At 32.7% G+C, this 10,150-nt stretch overlaps 1 protein-coding gene across 2 annotated transcripts in view; it reads left to right on the forward strand.

Moving 5' to 3' along the window:
• Positions 1–867: 867 nt before the first annotated feature.
• LOC119837810 (F-box/LRR-repeat protein 2) overlaps positions 868–10,150 on the forward strand; it is an 18,177-nt gene continuing 8,894 nt past the window's right edge. Inside the window, exons 1-2 of one of the 2 annotated variants that reach the window (XM_038363576.1) lie at positions 868–1,163; positions 8,691–8,815. In XM_038363576.1, the coding sequence (XP_038219504.1) occupies positions 8,747–8,815 (69 nt within the window). In that variant the 5' untranslated portion in view covers positions 868–1,163; positions 8,691–8,746. The remainder of the gene's footprint in view (positions 1,164–8,690; positions 8,816–10,150) is intronic. The other variant, XM_038363575.1, reaches the window with a different exon arrangement.

Consider the following 10,150-nt stretch of genomic DNA (forward strand, 5'->3'; position numbering starts at 1 on the left):
TACCAACGTTCCCAAATTCTAATATGAAGTTATTCCTAAAATGACGGAAGGTTTCAATTTGTATTTTGTAGCGAGTGTTTATTTTTTTTTTATTATTTTTATTTAAATGACTGGCTGTTGATTTTCATTGATACTGAGGGTCCGCCTCGACTTCGCCCGTGGTATATATATATAGCTTAGGTATAGCCTTCCTCAAAAAATGGGCTATCTAACATTGAAAGAATTTTTCAGATCGGACCAGTAGTTCCTGAGATTAGTGCGTTCAAACAAACAAACTCTTCAGCTTTATAATATTAGTATAGATTATATTATTATCTATGGATAAACAAAAAACACTCGTGGTTTATGTTAATCCATTGTGGTAATTGGTGCTAAACAACCAATTCATAGCGCCTGCTCACTCACGATAGCAAATTAGCTTTAGAGTAAATTATCTTTAAATTATTAGTGTACTTTTTTCAATTTAAATAACATTTTTAATAAGACTGGCTAGAAATATTAAGCTTTTTTTATATATTCATAGATGAGGAGAATGAATTAAAATTATTTGCGGATGCGTCATGTATTTTCTTAACCTTACACAATAATAAAAATAGATTGAAACGTTATTAATTTAATGCTTTCAACGTGGTTAAAAACGTGGTTTATTAATAACCTTGTAAGGTCATTCGATTAATGTATTTTTAATTCTATTATGAAATAAAAAAAAAAAAATTAGAAGACACTTAAAATAAAGATCCAATTAACAGTAACATAGAACGGGTAATAGCCACGACAATTAATAATAACAATGTTTGAAAATCGATCTACAAGCGGACAGCGTGACACGAATGCAACACGAATCGTGTTGGCAATGCTCGCCAACCCAGTTAAAGCGAAATGCCGCACTTATTTTGGCCTGCCAATTTATATATCACAGTACTCCGCTATACAACGTACCTATCGGCTACAAATTAAAAGCAGTGTTAAACTGAACAAGTTCGCGCCAAAATGTGCGTTTGAATTTTGTGTCAAAATTCCCCGCGTCACATCGCGACATTGTGTTTTGCCGGATTTGGACTGTTGCCTTAACGATGGATTCCTGGGGCATTTTAAATGTGGATTCTGTGGCCATCATATCCCGTGATGATACGCAAGCTAGCTTTCGCAGGAAACAAGCTGTGGTATGTGCTTTTTATTTTTGTATTTTCGAAATGGAATTTCTTTCATTCAATAAGTGAGATGTAATGTTTGTCATTGAATGTTGACTCATTTTAAAAGATTCTCTTGATGTCATTTGAGAAAATTGTTTCGATTCACAATATGTAGCTATACGTAATGATATAATTATTGTTTATTAGGTCTTATTTTTCATTTTTTTTATATTAATTAGATAACAGTAATTGGACTTGTATCTTATTACTTTTCCCTTTTTTTTGCTAATTCATACAAAGCAATATTAGTTAAATTAATCGATTTCAAATAAGTAAATCATTGCATCGTTCATGCCTTATTTTTATAATAATTGTTTCCACATATATGTTGTACTTATACGAGCTCATAATGCATAATATTTATTAGATAACAATTCTATGTTATTCAATAAGGTATTTAATGAAACTATATGTATCCTATCTATCATAACTAAATAGAAAAAGAAGCAATCACTATTAATTATACCTAAACTAGTATTCCGCCCGTGGCTGCGCTCGCCTGTCAAATGAAATTCCATAGGATTGGGTAGATTCATCGCGATAAAAACTAGAAAGTAGTTTATGTCATTCTCTAGCGGCTAACTATGTACAGACACAAAAATCATACGATAAAAACCTTCCGTTGCGTCCTGAAAGAAAGACAAACAAACGCAAACTTTTTGAATATCTGCACTAATAATAATATAATAAAAATTAAATTTTTGTATTTTTTATGTTTGTTACGTTTTCACGCAAGAAGCACTGGTCCGATTTCAAAAACTATTTTACCATTCTAAACCTGCACCTTTGCTGAGTATATCCTATATGTACCACGGGCGAAGCCGGAGCGAACAGCGAGTTTATAATATCGGTGTGGATTCATCTATCGTAAAAATATTTATCTTATTAAGATGGACAAGCAGCGAACCCACGAGTTTTAAATAAACAGTTACCGTTTGTGATTTGTTGTTTTATAAAATATGTATGACATCAAGCGAATATTAACAGATGTTTCACCAACGTCAACGAATTCCATTAATGTATGGATATTAATATAATATTATGTATCTATTTTTTGATAATTTTGTTATACTAACGTCTGGATGTGCTGGCATATATCAAGGTTGTTTAACATTTTCAATATATTTGTACACGTATCTTAGATGTGACCTAACTACACCTAATATCTATATCGAATATCTATTTCTCTTACCTACAAGATGTATTGCATGTAAATGTATTTACGAATAAACAAATGGGTTGAATCGTTCATAACATAATTGTCTTAAATAAGGGCATATCGGTTGTGAATTAAATAAAATAAATTAGATAGAATGATTTTATGTACCTATACGTCTAGAACCCAAACCAACCCAAGTTGACCGCCTCCTTGGTACAGTGGTTAACGCGTGAGCGTAGAACCGAGGGGTCCTGGGTTCGATTCCCGGTGGGGACGCACAAAAAAAAAATGTCTCGGTCTGGCAGGACACAGAAGGCTGATCACCTACTTGTCCCTAAAGAAAATCGATCAGTGAAACAGATGTACATCATCTGCCCCATACTCCACTAGGGGACACGGGACTTCACTTATACGTCTAGAAAATAAGACTTAATAGGGAAAGCCGGAACATGGGTTATTGAAGTCACCCTAAAACTGTAAACATCGTTTAATTACTTTATTTTTACGTATTATTTTTCGATGTAAAATCGTATTTTTTTATATAAACGTTCGATATTATGTGTTGGGTTAAATAGTTTATTTAAAACTAGACAGAAATGTGCAATAATGCATTTAATTGCATACAAAAGTTTCGGATCACAATTTATCGGCATTTGTAGAATCGCAAGTTAGATTGTAATATAACAATTTTACAGTGACATACTTATACACAGAATATGACCCATAATTCTAACGTGAATTCTTCAAAATTAGACTACTCTTAGAATCTGGATTTAGTGGTCCTAGTAGGTTCAAAACGTACAAAGTAATTAAATAGTGTATTTATTATCTATAATATAATTTATAAATATAAATAAGTAGCTTCCGCCGCGGCTTCGCCCATGGTAGCCTCTAGTACTTAGAGAGCTGGTACATATACAACGGGGAAAGAATCTTTGAACTGTCCTTAGATAAGTGCATTCAAACCTGTATTATATTATCTGGTTCGAAGGACCAAACAAACTTTTCAACTTTTTACATCAAATGGCATTATTTTGCTTACACATTTTGTAAGGAGAGCAGAATAATTTAAAAAATATGTATATACGCCTAATCATAGGTAAAAAAAATGTATAAGTTGTCTTATTCAAACTACTAACCCCAAAATATCCGTTAAAACTCATTTGACAATGAAACTTTAAAATTAAATTGTGTATATTTATTAGTTAATTTTTATTGTTTGTAATCGATCTGCGCCTACCATGTTATATATATTAAATACTTCATTGACAAAACTGTCATCATCAACTGTATTTAATTCAAAATTGATATATTTTGTTATCACTTACATTATATTCATTCGATCAATATGTTTTCTATGTTTTAAATATATTACATAATGAACTCCGCTAGCCAAGACAAACACTGTGTTATAAATAGCGTCTAATAATAATGAATTAATTAATCGAATTAAGCGCTGAAATAATTAAGTTTGGCTGAGAACCCATTGGTTTCATATCTCTTGTTTTCGAAGACGGGACCTTTCTGGCACCAAATCGCGAGTATCGAATGTTGTTTATTTATTACCAGCTCTTCGTCCCGGCTTCGCCCGTGGTACATATATATATGTCGCTCAATGAACTTGCATTTTCCAATGGTGAAAGAATATTTGAGATCGTTCCAGCAGTTTTTGTGTGAAAACCTTACAAACATACAAAAGTTTCCTTTCTATAATATTAGTGTAGATAGTTCTACACATTTGTTTATTCACATGTGTAACTGTGAAGTAACGTGCAGACGGAATAGATATTCTCATATTTTTGTATATTATATTATATTTATATGATCTAGGACTTCTTGATTGTTCTACTTACGCCCTAAACACGCATTATAAACAAGTAGTACCTACGGTAATTTGCGTTTTATTACTTCGACTAGCCATTTAATTTAACATTTCTGAAGTTTTTCACTACTATAACTGCAATTACTAACTGATTCAATAAAAAAAATATCTGCAATATTTCTAAAACAATGTTCTGATCTGTTGATTAATCAGCCAACAAGCCTCGCTGATGGGGCATAAACTATTTATACTAAACATACAAAACTGTAGAATTTGTTGAGTTTTCTGTAGAGTCGTGAACGCGCTTATCTCAGGAATTAGTGGTTCGAATTGAAAAATTATTTTTGTGTTGAAAAGTCCACTTGTTGAGGAACGTTATAGGCTATATAATATCACGTGCAACGTGGATGAAACCGCAGGGCACAGCTATACATATCTACTCATATACTTGGCGTTTATAATACTGTCTGAGACAATCTTAGATATAATAGGCACATACTTATCTTCAATTTATTTATCGATAGTTCCCACTAATCCCACAATCTCCGACCTCGTTCTATACTGAATAACGATTAATTAAACAGTCTGCGCGTGAGTCACAAGTCCAGGAAATACCTCGAGTCTTGCCAATAACTGGACGGGACAGATTTGACGCGAGGCCTTTGAGAGAAGACATTATTGTTTGATAACGAAATGTGTTATAACAATCAATTTAATGGTCTACTTCTATAACAGTGGTGTGGCGATGTCTGGTGTTATATTACGTTTAATTCTAGTGGATTTGTCTGAAATGCGGTCTGCAAATTAAACATATGGAAGGTTACTTTTTAGATAACACGAGAGCAAAGCTGGAAGGTGTGCATGGAAGATGAAGGCCCGTGGAATGTTGTTGCTTAAGAATCACAGAAAAGCATTGGCGTCATTATTATGCTATCCTACTAATATTATAAATACGAAAGTTTGTAAGGATGTGTGTGCGTTTGTTGCTCTTTCACGCAAAAACTGCTGAACCGATTGCAATGAAATTTGGTACGTAGACAGCTGGACAACTGGAATAACATATAGGTAACTTTTTATCCCGATATTCCTGCAGGTTATGGACTTACTTGGGTGAAACCGCGGATCGAAGCTTGTTAATCAATATAAATTAAGTTAAAATCAAAAGAAATACACACTTAAATGAATATCAACTAAATTGTCTTATTTGATCTGATATAGAATAAGGAATTTTCTCAATACTGGCGATCCTAATCGAATAAGATAAACTCATGAAATAATTGTATACGATATTTATCCTTCATAAGTGCGCTAATTTGAATTTAATCCGTCCGTTTGAAACAAGTTAAATTCCAGTCTAAAGTACTCAGTACATACACGCATATGAAGCTAATAAAAGACATGGATTTCTAGCTCAATATACGAATAATATTTTTAGTTATCGATAATGATAATAACGTTTATATACGTGCGTGCAGCGAGGTACTGACTTTAATCTCCTGAAGTGACAAAGTAACGTTTAGGCATCATATAAGTGGGTATAGACACAGATAACGTAATACACAAGCAGTATAGATATGTATCTACTAAAATCTATTTTGATCCGGAGGGAAATGTATTAGTGAAATGGAGATATAAAATTCCTCACTTTGCAATCTTTGGCACATGATAAAATGTAAAGGAAAACGGTAAACAAACAATCATTTAAACAACCTTGCACGAGTGTGTGTTACTTGTGATTTTTATGTCTATCTTTAAGTAATAAAGATGTTAATATATACTATCTACTTACGATCATGCATAACTTAAAACGACTAATGAGCCGAAATTCATCCTATTGGGCAATTTCATTAAAAATAATCAAACAAAAGAATAAAAATAATGTTAGCTTAAAGAACTAAAACTGTTCTATTAAACACACTTTTTTATAGAAAACCGACCTAAAATAATTTGATCAAATTAGTGTATTGTCATCTATCCTCGATAAATCTACAAAGTTTAAATGAAATCTTGCTGTTTAAAATAGTAAATAAGCCAAAATTGCGCCTAAAGGAGTCCGCTATGAACATACAAAAATAGTGAAGTGAAGCTAATAAAAAGCGCGTAAAGAAGCCTAAATGGTCCAAAATTGAAGATACCTACAGAAATTTAGCCGTTATTTGACGAAATAATGCTAAATATAAGGGTGCATTAAACTTGCATGAATGCTAACAGCATGCGATTGTCGCTACGTGTAAACATGTTTCTGTGTAAATAATTACATCTGAACACTTACTTGTCACTCGTCTCTATAAGAAAGCTGTAAACATTACATTACTGTCGGGTGCGTGTATAAATCACAGCCTAATTGTAACATTTTGCATACCGCGGCGTCGATAGTGGCCGACATTATATTCTGTCAAACAACATTAGACGCCGGACAAGTGTTGTCTCGTTCTTTGTGACATTCTTATGTCTCGGGATTGGTTACAAACACGATCGGGTTATCAGTGTAATATTTTTTAAAGTCCATATTAATATCTTGCCAATTTGGTATGTTATTGAATGTTAGGACGGGTAATTGAGTCGGTAGTTGACCTGATGGTAAGTGATCGCCACCGCCCATGAACATATGCAGTGGTAGCGCCTCTACAATTGCATTACCCGCTTTTTAAGGAATAAGGAAAGGATTGACGACATATATCAGGGAAGGGACTGGGAAAGGTGAGGAAAAGGATACGGCCGCCTCCGGCTCGATTCATCGTTAAATGTTAAAACTGATATTAAATCTGTATCATATTGATATAATTTTCTCTTTCTAATTGCGAAAGTTTGAGAGGATGTTGTATTATTCTATATGTATTAATTATTACGTGCTATGTGTTACTCTTTCACACGATATCCACTGAACAAATTTTGATGATAATTGGTAGTGCTGTAGCTTATACGCACGATTACCAAAGAGAAATTATTCTTTTAATAATAAAAAACTGCGTATCACGTTCTCCAATAAGGCTCCAATATTGTTTAAAGTAGGTAACTTTTTATCATCAAACTTATAATTTCACTATCAAAATCATAGACGAAGATTACTAGAATGAATTATAAGAAACATTAAGATAATGAAATCAAAGGTTAATAAGATGTATAGAATCGTCCGTAAGTGATATTATTTTGGCGATATGCCCATAGCCCACATATACCCACTTCCAAGTGTTCCTTAGATACCAGATTATTATGATCTACAATCCATTTACAATAATTAATTGATAGTGAATGTGCCTTTTGAGATGTAAGATTAATGAATAAGTATGTAAGTATTATTTTCTTGGAATATATTAACTTATTGCCACAGACTATTGAATAATAACTAGGTATATTGGGGTATATATATATCGATTGCTAGTAATAATTTTACAGTGACATAATGATATATTTTGGTTTAGAATAGCGATTTTTTGTTAAACTCTGTAGTATATATAATCCTAGGTAAACAGTGGCATTTGAATGTCAGATTCATACAAAAATCGAGTATCGCTTTGTTATCCCAATGCAAATAATTATTTTGAGTGTTTGTGATAGTTAATTATTATTTATGGATCTAAATATTAACAGTAGTCAGTTTGCTTGGAAATTGGATTACCTTTAAAAATAAAATAAAAAAATGTTAATCTTTCGTTCTACTCACAACAATATTATTATTATATGTATTACTCTTAGGGAAGGAACAGGTCCTCTTAACACAGGTATTACCTAGCAAGAGGGCATGAGTCACAATCTACTATACAATGTTACAATAATGTAAAACCTCCTAAATAAAGATCAGATTAAAGATTAGCTAGTATTTGATTATTATTTATTGAGTATATATGACCGATATACTTGTCAAATGGCAAGAGACAAGATATCAATGTATATAGCTACTAGTGTCCAGAGTCATGTTTTGTTTTTTTTCACATTATAATGTTATATATGTAAAAGAATGTCGTGATAGTTACACTATTTATAACTCAAGAACGGCATAACCGATTTTGTTGAACTTTGATACAGAAATAAATTGAGTTTTTATCCCAGAAATCGAAGGGGAAGGGGAACTTTGCCGGTAGTACTCCGGGTCTATCTTTTCTGCGACTACGCGGGCAAAGCCGCGGGCGGAATGCTAGTAAATTAAATAAGCACATGAGCATTTTTAAAAAATAAACAATGTACAGGCAATACCACATTACTTTTGTATTGCTAAATTATATGCTCAGGCGTAGATAATTTTAAATTTATTTATTAATTACATTCAATCCGTCTTAGATAGATTATATTCTTTTCAGTCAAGGGTGAACTCTTCCTTAAATAATATATGTATTTAGGGCATTTACCTTCTTATGCGAAATACCATTCCTAATTTTTTTCCAAACTAAACACAAGCTTAACCCAATTCCCAAGCTTATTACAATAATATACGTGTGTAATACAGTACATTCTCTATTCAAGAATAATTTTGACAAACATAACTAAATGTTTATTGCTTCTTATTTATTCTGCACAGGACTAACTGCTAACTAACAAATGCTTTACCACGTCCTTACCTGACACGCGTTGAAGATGCAGGACCAAGATATTATTGTGCGACCTGTAAGGCCCGTAGCGCCCTTACGGAGGAAAAAGAGCCAAGTTGGTGAATGAGGTTTACCATTTGAATCATTGGTCATCTTCAAACGTCGCACGCACGTATGCGTATACAGATTAGAACATAGTATTTTCTTGTGTTTGATTTTACGCGAGTATAATACGTTTAGAAATTAAAAACTTTTTAACGGATTTTAAACGCGATTTATTCAGTATATTATTAACCCGACGTTTCGAACACTTTACAGCGAGCGTGGTCACGGGGAGACCGTCTCCCCAATAATATAATATAATGAATAACTCGCGTTTAAAATCCGTTAAAAAGTTTTTAATTCTAGATTAGAACATGTCATTTCGTTTGGTCCATTAATTACGTGCGTCGTTTTGAATTTTTAACCCCCTCCTCTCTGGCGAGATTGCGTCAGATTTTTATAGTGTGAGTTGAATATAAAACTTTTATATTTACTACCTAAGAGTACGAAAATTAAAGAGCAAATTTTATGTATAGATGAGATATTAAAACAAAGTATCAGTTAAAGTATGGATAAGTAATAACGGATAAAAATTACGAGTTATTTGCTGACACCTCTTCTCTCTATAGTGGGAATAAGTGAGATTTAACTTGATGGATCGAAAGCCTCACGTAATTAACGGATGCCCCTTACTAATATCACATTTACGAATGTTTGGATAGAAATTAACCCTTTCTGTTTATTTCGATTAATATTTTAAACCTTTTCAATACATCCACGCTTGTCATACCTACTTAGAGACGAGATTACAGCAATCATTGCTTATCAATGACGCTATAACTGCTGAATCTGCATGAAATATGACATAAATGATGCATAATTGCATAGTCTGTGGCACACAGGGCAGTTCTATTGTTGCACTTTGCGGGTAAAGTTGCAGAATAAAACTAGTCAACGTCTAGTTCCACAGCTTCTGAATATGTTCTGTTTTAAACTATCAGTTAAAATGGCATATAATCTATGAAAATTGCATCATAAAGTGTTAAGCAGTGACAATGCAACCTTAATCTGATTTTCGCTACCTTTTTTTCTGTATAGTGCGGAATGTTCATGTATATCTTTTGCATGCATATTTTGAATAGATACTTCCCTTAATCTCATCTCTTCATTACCATAGTTTTGATTTGAATAATGTGTTTATTGTTTGGTAAAACAGGAACCGAGTAATCATAATAAACTTCGTACGTGCTTGATAGTAGTGACATTGATTATGTTAATATCAGATAAATGTAATTTAATTATTATCTAATTTGAATAATTTTAATGTCTCGATATAGACCGGGAGATGGTGACACAAATTACTAGGTCATTTGTACCAGTATGGCGGTTCTTCAGTGGTCTAATTACG

The sequence above is a fragment of the Zerene cesonia genome, chromosome 29 (assembly GCF_012273895.1).
Source record: "Zerene cesonia ecotype Mississippi chromosome 29, Zerene_cesonia_1.1, whole genome shotgun sequence".
Lineage (NCBI taxonomy): Eukaryota > Metazoa > Arthropoda > Insecta > Lepidoptera > Pieridae > Zerene > Zerene cesonia.